The 18,964-nt window shown below is 44.0% G+C and overlaps 1 protein-coding gene and 1 pseudogene across 1 annotated transcript in view; one reads left to right on the top strand and one right to left on the bottom strand.

The window, feature by feature from the left end:
• Window positions 1-14,424: 14,424 nt before the first annotated feature.
• On the bottom strand, window positions 14,425-18,377 carry LOC112415201 (voltage-dependent anion-selective channel protein 3 pseudogene; annotated as a pseudogene).
• A 278-nt stretch (window positions 18,378-18,655) lies between these two features.
• CSMD1 (CUB and Sushi multiple domains 1) overlaps window positions 18,656-18,964 on the top strand; it is a 1,745,896-nt gene continuing 1,745,587 nt past the window's right edge. The window contains exon 1 of the mRNA XM_024768064.1: window positions 18,656-18,882. Coding sequence (XP_024623832.1) covers window positions 18,656-18,882 — 227 coding nt within the window. The remainder of the gene's footprint in view (window positions 18,883-18,964) is intronic.

Genomic DNA, 18,964 nt, shown 5'->3' with positions numbered 1-18,964 from the left:
AGAATTTGTCACTAGCAGACATTCTTGCAGAGTCTGGCTAAAGGAAATTCTTCAGACAGAAATAAACTTATAAAAGACGGAATCTTGGAGCACGAAGAAGGAAGAAGGAACGACAGATAGAGCAGAAATATGGGCATATGCAATTGAACATTCTTCTTGTGATTTTTATAAATCATATTTGATCATTAAAACAATTATAGCTCCATCTGATACTCAAGACCGACCTTTGCTGAGATTTTGCTAGGAATTTTATTAAACCTATAGATAAGTCTCAGGGGAATTCACATGGGCTCTAAGACCCAGACCAATGAAAAATATGTTCACACAGAAACCTGTACATGAATATCCATAGCAACTTTATCTGTCATAGCCAAAAACTGGAATAAGCCCAGATGTCCTTTAACAGGTGAATGGTTCGGTAAACTGAGAAACATCCATAATATGGACTACTACTTAGCAATGAAAATAAATGCACCACTGATACACACCACAACTTGGATGAATCTCCAGAGACATGCTGCATGAGAAAAGCCAATCCCAGAAGATGACGTACTGTGTGGTTCCATTTATATAACATTTTTCAAAGACAAAATTTTAGAAAAGTATGATAGCTTAGTGGTTGCAAGTGTTAGAGAGAGGAAAGGAGGTATGCTAACTATGCCTTTTTAAAAATTTCCCTACTTTCTGATGTTTTGATATCTGGGGACCTTACCGATCTTGGGGAGATTGCGCCTCCCAGGGCTGGCTAATTCCTAGAGATTGAAAACCCCTTGCTGAGCACACCCTTCCTATGCAAAACCATCAATCCGGGTTCTGCCCCCCAGCCACCTCCTTTATCAGCTCTCAGACTCAGAGCCACTATCCACCTGCCCTCATCACCCCAGGGCCAGGTACCAGAAGACTTGGGACAGCTGCTATGCCCCAGAGCCCACTGAAATTATTCAAACTTGCCATCCTAAGCCTTCCCACCCTGCCTGGCCCATTCCTTGTGCAGAAATCACCATAAAGGCTTTTGCCCATGTTTTCCTTCATCTCTTTGCCTCCTGGATGACCTGGTGCTTCCCCATGTGGCCCTTCCTGGGCCTCCTGTATCCAGGGATCTTGAGCGTAAACACTCTTCCCTCCTGACAGTCATTTCCATGTCTGTATGTCTTACCATACCTGATGGAAACACATCTCAGGTGCATGTTAAAACAAGTGGTGGGCATGGTCGTACAGGGCAACACAGGTGATCTTTTTGTTGGAATTGTTCCAGACCTTGACTGTGGTGGTGAATGCATGATGCATTTTTATAGAACTCAATAAACACACCCATAAATGAGTGCAAGTAAATCTGGGGAATGTGAATGCGGTCAGTGACCATGTGAATGTCAGCATGTTGGGTGTGATGTTATGTTACAGTTGGCGGATTGTTAGCATTGAGGGAAACGGAGCCAAGTGCAGTAAGACTCTAGCCTTTCTTACAGCTGGTGTGACTCTACAGTGATCTCAGTGAAGATTTCAATGGCAAACGTTTTTAAGTCCAAGCTATGGAGTACTATAAAATGTATGCCTTGTTTAAATTATTTTGTCTAAATATAGTTTCATGACTTGAAAATTCACTGAAAAATCACATAAACATTTGTAGATGGCCGTTAAGTTTAGCAATATGTTGCTTAGAGAGCTGTCTAGAAGCTGCATCGCTTGTAATTTACTTTAAAACTTTCCTGAGTTTGTCTCATAGATACAGAGAACAGACTGCTGTTTACCAGAGGGGAAAGAGGTTAGGGGGTGGGGGAAAGGGGTGAAGGGTGACAGATGGTAACTAGACTTTGGGGGGTGATCACTTTGCAGAATATACAGACATCAAATTAAATGTTGTACACCTGAAACTATATAATGTTATATACCAATTTTACCTCAACTGAAAAAAAAAAAAGAGAATAGCCACCTTAAAGTAATATCAGAGCCGTGGTCATTCTATCAAAATCTGTACACACGTGGCATGGGGAGGGCTTTTCCCTCTCAGGCATAAAGGAGAAAAATTCCTGAAGTTGGGGAAGGGCATCAAGTTCAGGGGGAAAACTAATAGAGATAGAAGAGAGTGGATTGAGAGAGAATTACCACTTTGGAGAGCAGTTAATAGTGGTTCTCAAATCAGGCTGTCCATCAGAACCACCTTGGGAGTTTTGTAATCACCTGCTTGGAATCAGCCCTCACTAATTAAATCAGAAGCTCTGGCAGGTGGGGAGACTCCTATTCTCAGATTTTTTTTAAAGGTCTTCAGGTGAGTCTAATAAGCCAGGGAGGGGAAGCATGAACTGATACTACCATGGATATTGTGCTAGCATTCCCCTTAAGTTATGCCCTTGATACTTACAACAACAGATAGTTATTATTATTTCCAATTACAGATGAAGGAACTGACTCTCAGAGAAGCCATGTGGCTTGTCTGAGGCCACACAGCTAGTGATCTGAGGAACCAGGGTGACTCCAACCTGTGTTCCGTCCTCTGTAGACCAACAAAATATCATTAACTTGGATTCAGAGTGTAAACTTGTCAGTTGGCCAGAAAGTACCACAGATTCCCTTGTCTAGAGCTAAGAGATATTCAGCCACTTCAGGAGAAAACTGGGACATATGGAGTCACTTTTTATGTTGAGAATAACATTCCTCCAAGCTCAAGACTGGCTCTTCTGCCAGCCATTAAGCGTATTCAATCAACTAATGAAAACCTACCTCCCTGAATATACTTTTGTAAGCCATCCAATCAGTGTTAGCCTCCTGCTTCTGAAAGTCAGCCTGTCAGGGATGGACTTAGTCAAATAAACATACCTCTGAGTGCCAACCAACCAACAAGAGTGTCACCTAGATCATCATCATAGCTCAGGTGATGTCAGTTCCTTACTGCTCTGCAAGTCTGCCAGACCCTGCTCTCCACACTGCCCCAAACCCATGCAAGACCAGCAGCCAGCTCTGCTGGGACAACTGGGCCTGACCAGCATAACTCTCCCACCGCTGGCATGATGAAGACCCTTTAAATCCAAACGGAGTAACTGTGATTCAGAGTAGAGCCTGGTGGCCATTGTGAGTGTGGTTTCAGACACATTCCTGCATCAACTGAGAATCTGAATTTTCTGAACTGTATCAGACTCAAGGACACCACCAGCCATTTTCAAAACAATATCTGCTGGCAGCTTCCAGATACAACCATATGGCCTCAAGGTCTCCCCTTGTAAACATGCAACCGTTTCGGACCCCAATCAATCCTTGATTGACAAGCACCCTTCTTGCCAGCACTAATCCTAATTCTTAACAATTTACGCGACTTTTCAGTGTTTGCCTATATAAGCCTCCCCCATTTTGTAGTCCAGTGGAACACAATTCAAGTGCTTCTTGAATTTGTGTTTCCTAAGCTATAATCCTCAGTTTGGCTCGAATAAAACTCTTTTCTATTCCTGTGAAAAAAATAAAACTTTCATGAGTTTGTGAATGAACAGCCTGTTGGAGAACATACAGCAAGATACTTAACATTTGGGCAAAAGGTAGACAAGCCAAGAGGCAAACATACATTTCTGCAAGCGTAGAAAGAGCACAGCCCCACCTCTCTATTAACAGGGAGGAAAGAATCTAAAAAATGAGCCAGACTCCAAGTGATTACAGTAGCATCCCATGGACAACAGGTGATAGAAGCTCACATTTCCAAAAATAAAATAAATCTGGGGAAAGAACAGCCGTTCTCCAAAGAGAAACTGTTCAGTATCCTTCTCAGAGGGGATCTGATATCACAGCACTCGTGAGCTAGGACTCGACGCCAGGTGAGTCCTGTCAAATACAAACAAATCCAGGCTTAGTACAGAGGCACCTCATTGAAGAGGTGTTTATAGTAGGGAGAACTCTTGACTCCACCGTCTCAAAGATCTGGTAGAGATGGGCTGCCCTTTCGTAGGGAGGAGTGAACAGGCTAGAAATTCCAGGAGAGGGAGGGCAGCAGGGCCTGTGGAGTGTTGAGATGGTTGTTTTTCCCCTGAGGTTACCAGTTCCGGGGAGGTGCCTTTTGGGGGGATGACACTGCTCCGTATGCCGATGCTCGGGGTGAGCCCACGTCCAAGGGTAAATGAAAGATTCCTGGCTACAGGTTGTTGATTCAAGCTAGCAGGCACTTTGTCCAGGTTGGTCAGTGGGGACCAACAGTTCTGCTAATCGTTTATAAGACCAAAAATGGGAGTTTGGAGGTTTGCTGTCTGGTCTTGTCATAGGCCAGCACGGGGCCCCTTGAGTTCTATCTAAGTCACATGGGGAAGGCAGTTCTCTGCAGTGAGCCCTGTCCTGAAACGCAAAAGGGTCGGGACTTCTTCATGGGTGCGCAGGGCTCAGGAAAGGTCAGCATCTTGTCTCCAAAGCCTGGTCCTCAGTTTCTGCTAGCTGGGATACTTCCCCACACAGCATCCCGTGTTCAGCGATGGGCTCTGTCTAATGGAAGGAGTAGAGGCAGCAAGGAGGGATTAGAGAACACACACAAAGGAATTACCCAGTGATGACTGAGAGACAGTGAGCTTGAGATGGACATCAAAGCCTAGTACGCATTGCAAGGAGTGGGGAAAGAATTACATGGAAAGAGCGAAAGAATATGGCATATCTATAAGTATACTGTAAGTGGGCTTTGAGATCAGAGATGCTGCTGTTGATGGTGGTTTTTTGTTTTTGTTTTTTTCCCACCATGTTGGGCCTCTTATTCTTCCTTGGACGTGATGTTTTTATGGTGGTTTCTATAGACTGAATATTTGCATCCCCCCTCCTCAAATTCAGATATTGAAGCCCATTCCCCCAATGTGAGGGGATTAGGAGGTATGGTCTTTGGGAAGTGATTGTATCAGGAGGGTGGGCCCTTCCCCCCTCCACTATGGAAGGACACAGCCAGCAAATGGCCCTCTACCAGTAAGGGGGCTCTCACCAGACCCCAAATCTACCAACACCTTGATATTGGACTTCTAGCCTCCAGAACTGTGAGAAATACATTTCCGTTTTCAAGCCAGACAGTTTATGGTATTTTTGTTATCACAGCCCAAGCAGGCTAAGACAGTGGTGCTATTTCTCTGTATCAGCCATGGGGTCCCCCCCAAAACACACACACACACACACACACACACACACACACACACACACACACACACACCTCTCCCCAGTGGTACAGACACCAACATAGATCAACCATAGAAGGCCAAAGTGTGATCTGTGACATTTTACCCGGGGTTTCTCCATGCCCTTGGTAAAAACCAAGGAAAGCAATCCTCAGACTACCTGGTTTGTGCTTTGACAGTGTGATATTCCGGGCGGGAGAACTGCTTCCTAATAAAAGTGACGGAAACTCAGTCACTTTGACATTTAAAGCTAGACTGCACCAAGCTCTAGAAATGTGATAAAGAAAATTCTTGTCCTGGCAGGTAAAAGGGGTTAAATCAACACACTCTAAGGGTCCGAGAGAGAAGCAGCAATTCTCTTTGATGTCTCCTGATGCTGTTCCCTTGCTAAAAGGGCCTGTGTTATTTGCGAAAGTTCTGGTTGTTTCATTTTTCCAACACGAATTGAGCATTTTTTAGGGTGGTGAAATATACTTCATTACTAGCTTTATTTCTAAACTGAGGAATATCTTTATATCAGGGTTGAATACTCTGGGGTCAATGGACTGTCTCTTCAGAAAAATGAATGCACATACGTGCAAAAACACTCACGGGCCTTTTGAGTGGTCACCTGAAGGCGTAGTGCGTGAACCCAGGTTGATGTCCTTTTCTCTATAATATTTAAAATCTGGAGTTTACTTGCTCATCTGGAAGACTTTCTTAAATGATTAAGATTTTTAATATTCTGAAGGAAGATATTTTATGATGGTATTTATCAGCGTCTTTCTTTCAATGAGCCATTTTTGCAGAACTGTTGTAACGATTTGAAATCTGCGAAAGTTCAAATCTGCCTTTAGGAAAAATCCTAGTCTAGTCACCAACAGACTGACATGGACTGCGGCTTTGAGCAGGTTGATTCTGCCCTCCAAACCTCATTTCCTTATGTGGAAGATGTCATACCTATAACCAAGGCTACTGTGAGGGCAGCATGGGGTCACGCACACAAATGCAGAGTTCAGGTGCAGGGGACGGTGCCGTGGTAGTCATTATTGTATACGGTGCTGGATACAATGCTTACTACATCATAGGACTCAAAAGAGGTTTATTGAGTAAATTTGGGAATGTATCTCTCTCGTAATTTTCTTACCTGTAGAATGGAGGGGATTATACTATTTGATGTCTAGTGATCCCTTCTTATTAGATTTCTTTCTCATTTAAGATAGTAACAGTTTATAGCATTTTACTGTTTATAAACAGGTTTAAATCTATAATCTCCTTGGCTGTCGCGATCATGGTCACGTCAGTCACATTAATTCACACCTCAGTGTTTGCAGTGACAAAAGAATGTGAACAATTTCCAAATCTCTTTATTAATACAGTTGGACCAAATCAGTAATAATAACGAATTTTAAACAGACCTTTTAAATTTCAACAGTGCTTTCCCGTATGGTATTTATTACAGTCTCAAAGTCACATGGTGGGGTGGGTCAAATAGGTGTTACTGGCATAGTTATTATCAGGCTAAAAGAATTCAGACTGAGTAGTATTATGACTGTCCCGAATCCTCACAGCTGACCAGCAGGTACCAGGGACTTGGGCCCAGGCCTCCTCTCTCCACATTCACTTCCTTCCGCTCTCCCCTCCCCTGACACCAGCTCTTCCCAACGGCAGGCTCAGCCCAGTTCCTTCCTCCGAAGTCTCTGCTCAGACAGAAGCCCGAGTGCCCGCTCAGCTGCTGGAGTATTTCCTCAGCCTGACCTACCCTCTTTCCCCACCTGAATTTCTGAAAAACAACACTCAGGAGAGCATCTTCCTAACAGATGCAGCCTGCAAAGGATTCTTCCCTCCACTAACAAAGAAGCAGTTGGGCATTTGTAACTCAGAGTCCTGAGAAAATGAGTAGGTGTGTGTGGTGTCTCTGTCTGTGTGTCCATTTATATTTCCTCCCTGAATCTACCCCATAAGAATTAGGCCCTGATACCTAGTATGAGATAGTCACACGAATGGTCACACCTGTCCTGACTTAAGATGGACTCTTGAAATTCGAAGCAAATTGGGTAGTATAGTCAGTTTCACAACGTTGATTCTTCCAATCCAAGAACATGGTATATCTCTCCATCTGTTGGTATCATCTTTAATTTCTTTCATCAGTGTCTTATAGTTTTCTGCATACAGGTCTTTTGTCTCCCTAGATAGGTTTATTCCTAGGTATTTTATTCTTTCTGTTGCAAAGGTAAATGGGAGTATTTCCTTAATTTCTCTTTCAGATTTTTCATCATTAGTGTATAGGAATGCAAGAGATTTCTGTGCATTAATTTTGTATCCTGCAACTTTAACAGATTCATTGATTAGCTCTAGTAGTTTTCTGGTGGCATCTTTAGGATTCTCTATGTATAGTATCATGTCATCTGCAAACAGTGACAGCTTTACTTCTTTTCCAATTTGTATTCCTTTTATTTCTTTTTCTTCTCCGATGGCTGTGGCTAGGACTTCCAAAACTATGTTGAATAATACTGGTGAAAGTGGACATCCTTGTCTTTTTCCTGATCTTAGAGGAAATGCTTTCAGTTTTTCACCATTAGGAATGATGTTGGCTGTGGGTTTGTCATATATTGCCTTTATTATGTTGAGGTAGGTTCCCTCTATGCCCACTTTCTGGAGAGTTTTTATCATAAATGAGTGTTGAATTTTGTCAAAAGCTTTTGCTGCATCTATTGAGATGATCATATGGTGTTTCTCCTTCAATTTGTTAATACGGTATATCACATTGATTGATTTGCGTATATTGAAGAATCCTTGCATCCCGGGGATAAATCCAACTTGATCCTGGTGTATGATCCTTTTAATGTGTTGTTGGATTCTGCTTGCTAGTATTTTGTTGAGGATTTTTGCATCTGTATTCGTCAGTGATATTGGTCTGTAATTTTCTATTTTTGCAGTATCTTTGTCTTGTTTTGGTATCAGGGTGATGGTGGCCTCATAGAATGAGTTTTGGAGTGTTCCTTCCTCCTCAGTTTTTTAGAAGAGTTTGAGAAGGATGGCTGTTAAGTTTTCTCTAAATGTTTGATAGAATTCACCTGTTAAGCCATCTGGTCCTGGACCTTTGTTGGAAGATTTTTAATCACAGTTTCAATTTCATTACTTGTGATTGGTCTGTTCATATTTTCTATTTCTTCCTGGTTCAGTCTGGGAAGGTTATACCTTTGTAAGAATTTGTCCATTTCTTCCAGGTTGTCCATTTTATTGGCATAGAGCTGCTTGTAGAAGTCTCTTAGGATGCTTTGTATTTCTGCGGTGTCTGTGGTAACTTCTCCTTTTTCATTTCTAATTTTATTGATTTGAGTCCTCTCCCTCTTTTTCTTGATGAGTCTGGCTAATGGGTTATCAATTTTGTTTATCTTCTTGAAGAACCAGCTTTTAGGTTTATTGATCTTTGCTATTGTTTTCTTTGTTTCTATTTCATTTATTTCTGCTCTGATCTTTATGATTTCTTTCCTTCTGCTAACTTTGGGTTTTGTTTGTTCTTCTTTCTCTAGTTCCTTTAGGTGTAACGTTACATTGTTTTATTGAGATTTTTCTTGTTTTATTGAGATTTTTCTTGTTTCTTGAGGTAGGTTTGTATAGCTATAAACTTCCCTCTTAGAACTGCTTTTGCTACATCCTACTGGTTTGGGATCATCGTGTTTTCATTGTCGTTTGTCTCTAGGTATTTTTTGATTTCCTCTTTAATCTCTTTGATCCTGTTTGATTTCCTCTTTGATCTCTTGGTTATGTAGTAATGTATTATTTAGCCTCCATGTGTTTGTGTCTTTTATGTTTTTTCCCCTGTAATTTCTCATCTCATAGTGTTGTGGTCAGAAAGGATGCTTGATATGATTTCAATTTTCTTAAATTTACTGCGGCTTGATTTGTGACCCATGATGTGATCTATCCTGGAGAATGTTCTGTGTGCACTTGAGAAGAAAGTGTAATCTGCTCTTTTTGGATGGAATGTCCTATAAACATCAATTAAATCTATCTGGCCTATTGTGTCATTTAAAGCTTCTGTTTCCTTATTATCTTCGTTTTGGATGATCTGTCCATTGGTCTCCATTCTGTCTTCCAGGTCACTTATCTGTTCTTCTGCCTCACTTATTCTGCTATTGATTCCTTCTAGTGTAGTTTTCATTTCAGTTATTGTATTGTTCATCTCTGTTTGTTTGTTCCTTAATTCTTCTAGGTCTTTGTTAAACATTTCTTGCATCTTCTCGATCTTTGCCTCCATTCTTTTTCCGAGGTGCTGGATCATCTTCGTTGTCATTTTCTGAATTCTTTTTCTGAAAGGTTGCCTATCTCCACTTCATTTAGTTGTTTTCCTGGGGTTTTATCTTGTTCCTTCATCTGGTACATAGTCCTCTGCCTTTTCATCTTGTCTGTCTTTCTGTGAATGTGGTTTTTGTTCCACAGGCTGCAGGATTGTAGCTCTTCCTGCTTCTGCTGTCTGCCCTCTCTGAGTGCATTATTGACAAAGTCTGGGGTCTGCCAAGGTGGGTTGCTGCAGCGTCCCAGAGGTGGTGGTGGCAGTGATGTCATGGGCAGGCCACTCTGATTCCCATTCACTTACCATATCACATTTCACATTTTAACACCTTCCCTCCGACCTAGCACAATCTGGGTGACGCTCCTTGTAATCAAATGGCCCAGAGTCAGCAAATACAAACTTACATTAGGATGCTCAAACAAGGCTTCATGCTCAAACATTTTTTAAAAAGTCTTCCAACAAAATATAAATTTGTTTGAGAATTCTTTATGTGTATGTGTGTGTGTATATATATATCCCTCCAAGCCTACTCGTGTATTTTTGTCCTCATCTGCAGTGCTCTTCATCCTTTAAGCCTATATGTGATTTTCATCTCTCCTTCGGGGTCACTCAAGACCTCGGCATATCAGAGAATCTTCAGTAGCAGCCCTGGGGGCAACAAGTTGTCATGGAAGAAACCTGGACCTTATCCTTGAGTTCTATCCTGTTTCTCGTAGTTACTTCTGTGACCCAGGACATGCTAATTCATCTTTCAGAACCTGTGTGTCTGTGTGATCACATACTTGGCAAATAGTAGGCGCCTCTCTCTTCTAACTGGGCGCAAAGGGGACTTGCCTCATACCCGTGTGCCCTGCATGTGTCAGAAGCTCCACATAAGTTATGTTACTGCTATTTCTGTTAATATTGCCAGCAGTCTCCTCCTGTTTGGGGTCTGACTGCAGCACTGCTCCACATTTAAAAGCGGTTACACAAGAATTGACTGTTTTGCAGTCATCCCAAGGACGATAACTATTGCTTTTTAAAGAAGCTTTTCCAAAGGAAAGATTTTGTATCTACAGTTTCGGGAAATATTTTAGACGATCTTATTTCAATCAATAAGAAAGAAAGGACAATCCTTCAGGGAAGAGACTATCAAGCTATATTTAAACTCAAAGGCAAAGCTAAAAAGAATGGAGAGGAAGGGTGATAACATTGCATTTTTTTTCCAAATTCCAATTTAGTATTTTCTGTATATGGTCTCAGTTACACCTCACAGCAGTCTTATGAGTTAAAAAATCGATACTCTTTTAGGTACTGGGCAATTGGAGCATTTGGGTAAATACACAAGGCCACACAGCTAGGGAATGGGAGAATTAAGACATTACCTTGGGTTTGTGAGAATCCATGTTTTCCCCACACCAAGAATTTCTCCACACACAGAGTGTGACAAGAGCAGACTGACAGATGGCCAGATAGGAGAAACAGGGCTTGCAAGGTAACCAACTATGGCAGTCTGATCCCACCTTGACCTTGGGATGCCCTCCAGGGCGTGTTTCTTTGCCTTTACTCTTGTACTTTGCCCAATGTACTGTTCTCTGAGGGATCGTGCTTTCTCAATAAAAGGTCACATTGTCAGTACATTACAGGAGTTGATGGTCACAACTCAAAACTCCTAGGAGTATCTTCAACTCATAGGGTGTCTGGAACATCGAAAGCCGTCCAAGACCCAAAGGACAAGAATCTATTCATGATATTTCAGACATACTGATGGGGAAAAGAGATCTGGAGACTTGAGATGTATGATATATAGGTGATCCCATAATTTGCCCATCATTAAGTTTAGTTGAGAGAGAAACAGGCAAGGAAGGGAGGAAAGAATCCATTGGTAGTTGGAGAAAACAAGATGCACAGATTTCTGAGCTGTCTGTCTCTCCTACCTGAGAAGTCCACGCAGCCCTTCCTGTCTCCCCAGCCCCCGATCCTCTACACACCAGACTGAGATCCCTCTGCTGAATTAGACTGTTCACAACGTCTTTAATGGGGAAGAGGAAGAAGACCACGCAAAGGTCATGTGTATTCTGGCACCTTTACCCTCATCCTAGGACCCTTTCTTTAACACGTGAAATCTGGCAGAATCAAGAGGGGATGGTAAACCAACACCATGTCTACCATCACAGTGATAGAATGACAAGCCACCAGCGTCCAAATGCCCATCTCAGGTGGAATTATGTCTCTTCTCCATGTGGTTTACAACGGAGACAAGGAAATCAGTTGTATGTTTTCTCAGTGTAAGGAAATTATCAAGTGGGATCAAGGGAGCACCAGTAAGATGGAATGGCTGCCACACGTGGATGATGTCACCACCTCCTCTGTTATCTGAATCTAAGACAACTGTGGGCTAAAGGATGACTTCTGGTTTTGTGATCACTGTGCAGTTCACTGACTTTCTATGAAGAAAATATAAAAAAATAAGAATAGTTTCAGTTTACAGATTGTAATAGGGAAGAACCTTTTGTATTCTATTACAAGTTAATCACTAAAGGGATGTTGCCTGTAAGCTTACGTTATCCATACTGGCCCATCTCTGGGAACCCTGCTTTCCAGGTTATGAGCGTTTAGCTAAAATACCTTTGTTTAGCTCCCAGGAAACATCCTGACCAGGCCCACCTGTGGATGACTGCAGGGAAGAAGAAATGAACACATCCCCTCCAGAGGTTGACGGGAACCAGGAAGTGCTGACTTTACTCCTGCCCCTTTTAGTATAAAAGGAACCTGAAATCAACTCAGGCAAGATGGTTCTTTGGGACGCGAGTCCACCATCTTCTCCGTCTGCCGGCTTTGTGGATAAAGTCGCCATTCCTGGCCCCAGCAACTCCTCTCTCGATTATTGGCCTGTGTGCAGCAAGCAGTATGAGCTTGGACTCTCTAACGAGATGAGGACAAATGCAATGATTTATGTCAAAAGTCGCTGTAGAAATGGTGTGTGTCTGCGTGTGTGAGGTGGTGGGGGGTGTGTATGGCAGGGATGTTTATTTATTGTGTCCAGGACAACTCACTGAACCTAAACAGAGACATATAAACACATGTCACCTTAGAGTCAACTGAAGAACAGGAAAGTACTGAATGTGAGGAATATAAGAAAGGAAAGAACCAGAGAACTTTAGAAGTAGCATAATACACATTAGCCCGGACTCTGTGTTTTGCAGGTAAGAAAGCAGTCTCGGAAGCGAAGTGGCTCCTCCAAAAGCATCAAGCTTGAGACACTTTTGACCTTAGTTTGTCCATAAAGTTAGTTCCATTGGAGAATGGTTACCACTGGAAGTCCTGAGAAAAAGCCATGGATCGATCTCATGTTCTTGTGGTCACTGAAGCTAGATAAGCATTTCTTTGTGTTTTTATAATATTTAGCCTGGAGGTACATTTGAGTCTCTCTTCATGGATCTAATGCCTCAGTATTAGATGGAAGCTGATGGCTATTAAAAGCATCTCTGACCCAGGTTTGCTCTAGTGCAAGAGGGAACCATTGTCAATGAACATTCATAACGTCACTTCACCTGGTTCCGGACCAAGTTTTCCCGGCTTGCTGGTGTTGTACAAGCCTTGGGAAAGAGCCAGGTGTGAGGCAGGCAGCCTTTCGAGTGGATCTTAAAAGTCATAGTCTATAAAACCTGGGGCTTCCCCCACATGGAACCCTGCTGGGTTCACCTTGCGACAACCTGGGAGAGGTTGACTGAATGTGTTTCTTTTTTCCTACCAAAATCCAGTTTGCCACTCCTAAAATATGGATCCGAACAGACGGGGAAGCCTGTCTCTAGCTGGATGTCTTCTCTCCCCCTTCAGAGACTGAAGGGATAGAAAAGGAAATCATATTTTTGAGAATTTGTTATACATCAGCCACTGTGCCTATATTGTTGCTTTTTCTAAGTCTATTGGGTAAATAGCATTTTCCATATTTTCAGATGAGTAAACTTATACGTAAATTAGGGTTTTTTAGGAAAAAAGTTCCCTTGCTCAGAGAGCAGCAAATACAGGATTCAAAGCCAGTCCTTTTGACCCAAAGTCAACCCCCGTACCAGCGGTTCTCTAAGAATGTTCTTGGCATGCATGCATCATCTAGAAACTTGGTGGGAAGGTAAATTCTTGGGCCCCATCCCAGACAGGCTGAATCACAAGCTCTGGGCTTGGGGGTCAGCATTGTGCACCCCAGCAAGCCTTCCATGTCAGCAGTCTGCACCCCTTTCACTTAGCTGCCCATTTGTGAAAGGAGACACTGGCCAATTTTCTCCTTCCCAGCGCGGTTCCCCTCCAGACTCAGATTTATTTGACACTTGTTAATTTCCTGCATCCTGCTGCTTCTCCTCTGCCTTCAAAGAAGTCATTAACGGAAGGGGGCGTACTCCCTGTGCGTGCGCTCCCCACGTGTGTGCGCTCCCCGCGTGTGTGCGCGCTCCCCGCGTGTGTGCTCTCCCCGCGTGTGTGCGCGCTCCCCGCGTGTGTGCGCTCCCCGTGTGTGTGCGCGCGCGCACGCACACACAGTTAAAGGTGTTACTTTATTAGAAAAACAGGGAAAAGTGTTCAGCTTATTTATTTTATTTATTTATTTAATGTTCCAAATGTGATGGGTTTCTTTTATTTTACTCTAATTCAAAACGAAAGATTCCACTACTGCACAGAAACCAATATGTTACAAGGTCATGAAAAAGTGTTTTGGGACATGCAGGATGTGATGGACAACTGGAGGGTCGGGTCGGGTCGTCTCCTTTGTAACATGACACTACACCTTCGCTGAGCAACACATTGAAAATAACACTGCGGAACCGAACTGAAATGTGGCACGAACATGACAACTTCCGGGCATGCCTTCAAGCACACCTCCCTTAGGCTGGACTCAATATCTAGGCTTCAGTGTGGGGAGGATTAGAATTCTTTGGAAGAAGAAAAAGTTCACACCTTTGAAATTTCACAGAAGAATTTTAAGGCCAAAACATAGTGGGTTCATTTCTCTTCACCTCCAGGGACAAAGCTGATGATTTATTCAAAACCACATTAAGCTTCTAGCTCATATCCCAGCCCGACCTTGTGCCCTCCTGCACTGAAGTTCTTTCCCTAGATGAGCGCTGACAGGGTCAGTTTCACTCCTGGTCGAAAGGTCTGAGTGTAACCCAGTCCAATCAGGCTGGCATTATTCACTTTAGCAGATAGAGAAGTTCTACAGTCCAGCTTGTACTTAGCAGAGATGCCGAAATGGGTGGTGTTCCTGCCAGCCATCCACGCGAGGTTTATTGATGTTTTGGTCTTCTTGTTCACCTTCTGGTAGATCGCCCCTCCAGATTCAGTGCTATCGCTCACGTGAGTGGGCAGCTGGAAGTCTGCAGGCTTGTAACCCAGGGCGAAATGATTCTGTGACAGTTTGGATTTGGCTGTGTCAAAACTCGTCTGATAGCCAGCAAACCATGGCCAACACAGCCCAGCTGTAGATGGTTGGTCCAGAAAAATCTGTCAGCAAAGGATATGGATTTGGTATGGTTAAAATAGATCTGAGAACCAAGTTACGTTGTGGAGTTGAATTTTCTACTTCTGGTCAGGCTTACAGTGATACAGGGAAAGCATCAGGCAACCTAGAGACCAAATACAAGATTTGTAACTATGGACTGACCTTCACCCAAAAGTGGGACACGGACAATACTCTTGGGACAGAAATCTCTTTGGAGAATAAGTTGGCTGAAGGGTTGAAACTGACTCTTGATACCATGTTTGTACTGAACACAGGAAAGAAGAGTGGGAAATTAAAGGCCTCCTATAAACGGCATTGTTTCAGTCTTGGCAGTAATGTTGATTTAGATTTTTCTGGACCAACCAGCTTATTTATTTTAAGCCAGTCCATGAGAATAGTTTTAAGAGTCAAAATTTACATGAATAAATAGTTGCAAAGAGTCACAGAATCTTCTTGTTTTAATGCAAATGGTCTATCTTGGAGAGTGTCCCCATCATGCCTGTATTCTGTTGTTACCGGGTGGAGTGCTCTCTAGATGCCTGGCTCTGTTCCTTTATAAATTAACCACAGGTGTACCAGGAGTATGGAGACCAGTGTAGGGAAGAAGCCTGGAGTCCGGGTGTGTAAGCTCCTCAGTGTGGGGAGGGGCAGCAGGAAGGGTTTTTAAATGTTGATGAGCAAAACAGTGACAAAGTTGATGGTAGCCATGGCTCACGGGCCCAGCCACTCCGCAGCATGTGGGATCTTCCCAGACCGCGGCACGAACCCGCGTCCCCTGCACCGGCAGGTGGACTCTCAACCACTGCGCCACCAGGGAAGCCCTGACCTCTGCTCTTATTCCTTGCCCTCGTCCCTCCCATCCCTCTTGCTCTCCGAAGACAGGCATTCCATCTAGGGAAACCTGAATTGTATGGTCCTCATTCTTACCCCTCCATGAAGAAAAGAATTTCCCCAGTGCCCTAGTCACCATCAGTTTTGGTACATGACATTAAATAAGTCAAAAGATGTCCCGTTTAGCAATCACTGCAATGTACTGCCTTCTCTGATATTTCCATCCGTGTGCCACGTTTCTAGCTAATTAGCATTCTCATGTGTGCAAAGTTTTTCATTTCTAATTTTATCTCAAGTACCCTGTTCATATAGTCTGTCCCCTCCTCAGACACATTCACTTAAAATAAAACCACTCTCCCTCATCGGTTACAGCAGTTCTCACATGTTTATGTTGTCAACTTTCCAAGTCTTACTGTAGTTGTTACTTGAGGTTGGGGGCGTCTTTTTCTTTCCCAGTATGTCAGACCCTCCTTGCCTTTGATTCCACTACTCAACTCTCATCCCTGGGTGCCAATTATATTTCTCATGCTGCTCAGCCAGACTCCTGAGGCTATGGACAGCAGTATGCCTAGGATGGAAAATGGAGGAAAAAATTAATTAATTAAAAAAACCCAGTGCCCAAGTTCAGTGTTCCAGGCACCGCAGGCCAACGCAGAGAAGCGGTCACAGAGCTGCCTGGTATGAATTCCCTACAGTAACTTACTTCCTCTAATCCTATTTGGTTTATACTGCTCTAAATATCTGGCATTAGAGTTGTGATACAAATCAAGGCTTTCACAGTCACTTAAAAATCAAAAGGGGAAAAAGCCTCTAGGAACCTAATAATAGGCTTCATCTACAGGCTGATTACATGACGGGTGCAAGAGTGTTCTGGAGGGGCATTCAAAACCCAAGTAGGGAACCTCAGATGAGATAAGAGAGATAAGCCCAAGGGGACCATGGATTTCTCTGCAAAACCCTAACAAGAAAAGCTTGACACTAGGTGGCAGCAGTGCCCCATGATTGCCTTCCACATTAAACCGGCTTTGAGATCAGAGGGTGTGGGGGGGGGGATATCATAATATTAACACACAGATACACCCATATTACAAAATCAGCCCATCTTATTTGACAGCAATCTCCCAGCCTCTTCATACTTAGGATCAGAAATTTGGCATGAATCATTGTAACTCTGATATGTGATCTGGCCAAAGAAAATACCCCAAGTAGATCACAGCAGAAATGGGTAGCTACTGGTGTGGGCATCATTATTTCTCAAAGAATGGGAATCGGATAGATGCTCTGCACCCCAGAGAAAGGAGGTGGCACTAAAGACTTCAAGCAGAGCCCAAGGAAGGCGACCCTCAGCCTGTAGCCTGAGGCGGTCCCAGTTAGGTGTCGGGGTGTTCGGCTTCCCAGGTGACATTCAGTGTTGCTGGTGAGGTTGCTAATAAAGTCCGAGGCATCCATGAGTCCTATAGCCCAGGATGGTTAGATTTTGGAAACGTTTTTTAATGGCAGAAATCCTTCTTGGTGACACGAGTCACTAGGAAGAGCAGTGCAAAGACGAGACACCGTTTCTCAGGAAGTCAGCTCTTTAGTTCTCCAAAGAGATCAGTTGTTTTCCTGATGAGCAGCTCGAAATGAACGACTGGAGCACTTCATGGGTCTTAAAAAGTGTTTTTGTTCACTTGCTGAGTTACAGGTACCATCTGGGTTCTGATTTAAGATCCCAGAAGGGGCGATCCTCATTTCTACATGCCTAGTTCAACCTAAAGAATTTGGGTTCCACTGTGAATTCCCCAGTGATTGAGCCATTCTGTCTTCTGTTCTCCCCCGAGGGATGACTGGGGCAAAACAGGACTCAGCAAGTGGAAAACCCGGGTCATATCCGGGGCTGCAACTTTCTGAGAAGCAAATTTGCCCCTCCTCTTTAGATGCTCATCTGTCTATGAGGGAGGAGAGTTTTGATGGAGGGTCCAGTTTTTCCTGGTAGGCTGTAAGGAGGCCGAGCCTACCATGCTTCGGTGCTGAAATTTCAAGATTGTAGCCCTTCATTTCCTGGATTCCCCATTGCGTTTCTGTGTATCCCAGTGACCGCTGGGACAAGGGGAACCTAAGAAAAAGAAGGCAGGAGTCTAAAACATTATGAATTGGTCAACCTATTTAATCTTGCAGACGAACCGACAAAATGCAGGTGGAGTGGAGTTCATGACCCGTTGCCAACGGTGGGCCCGTCACTCCACCAAAATCACCCAGTGATGTGAGGGATGCAGCGTTTAGGACTGCTGGTGTTCTGGAATGCTTCTGGACACACAATATAATCCTCTCTTCCTAAGGTGTGGGGTTTCCCTGTTCTGGTTTCTCCAATCCTGTAATGGAATTATCTAACCCTTTTTGGTCAAAACGGTGAATCCTTCAAATGACCCTTTGTAGGAAGACCGGCATTCACCTTTGGTTTCTATTTTTCTATGAACCTTCCCCTAAAATGCCTTACCTTACACATGCGCCCCAGATTGCTCGGACACCTCCTCTAGGAGTTGGGTGAAATCTGGGCCATTCTATCAACCACCAGGTTCTCTCTCTGCTCCGTTTATCTTTTTGCAGATTCAGAAAAGAAGCTCTTTTCTCAAGTCCCTACCCGACCCATTCTGTTTTATATAGGGTTGCACCTGAAGGTGTGCCAGCGCGCCATCTCTCATCACCAGACCCCACTGTCAATTCTAGACACCCTTCCTAATTTTGAATTTATTCTGAACGTAGGTTTGTGCGTGATTAACCCCAAGTCAGGACATCGGAAAAGCTTTGTAGCTCCTTGCCAGTCGTCATCTTGCCAAAAATGATCTCGAAATAAAGTAAATCGATGTTTATTTTCCTCCCTTGGAGTTAGAGCCTTGGTGGCTCTCTTTCCCACTGGGTTTCTTTCCCAAGTTACGACGCAGGGGGCTTCTCTCCGGGCAGGCACGAAGAGAGATGGGCAGACGGAGGCCAGCCCCTGCCCTCGCAGCCGCCCCCTCTGGGTCTCGGAGTCGCCCGGTGGCGTGGCATCTCGCGGGTGTGTGGCGCGCGTGTCCCCCGCGCGAGCGCTCAAGTCTCCTTCCCCATCCTGCGCACGGCGGCGCCGGAGGCCGAGGAGAGCGCAGCGCGGCGCGGCGCGGCGCTGGGAGCCCGGGGCCCGAGGCCGGGCTCTGTCTGGGATGGCGCCGTCCCAGCCTCCTTCCCCTCTCTGTGGGTAGGGATGGTTGAGTCCGGCCGCCACGGCAGCGGCTCCTTGTGCAGCTA

The sequence above is a fragment of the Neophocaena asiaeorientalis genome, unplaced genomic scaffold (genome assembly GCF_003031525.2).
Source record: "Neophocaena asiaeorientalis asiaeorientalis breed wild unplaced genomic scaffold, Neophocaena_asiaeorientalis_V1.1 scaffold16, whole genome shotgun sequence".
Lineage (NCBI taxonomy): Eukaryota > Metazoa > Chordata > Mammalia > Artiodactyla > Phocoenidae > Neophocaena > Neophocaena asiaeorientalis.
Note: the sequence above shows the minus strand (reverse complement) of the source record. Positions and strands in the feature narration are given on the sequence as shown.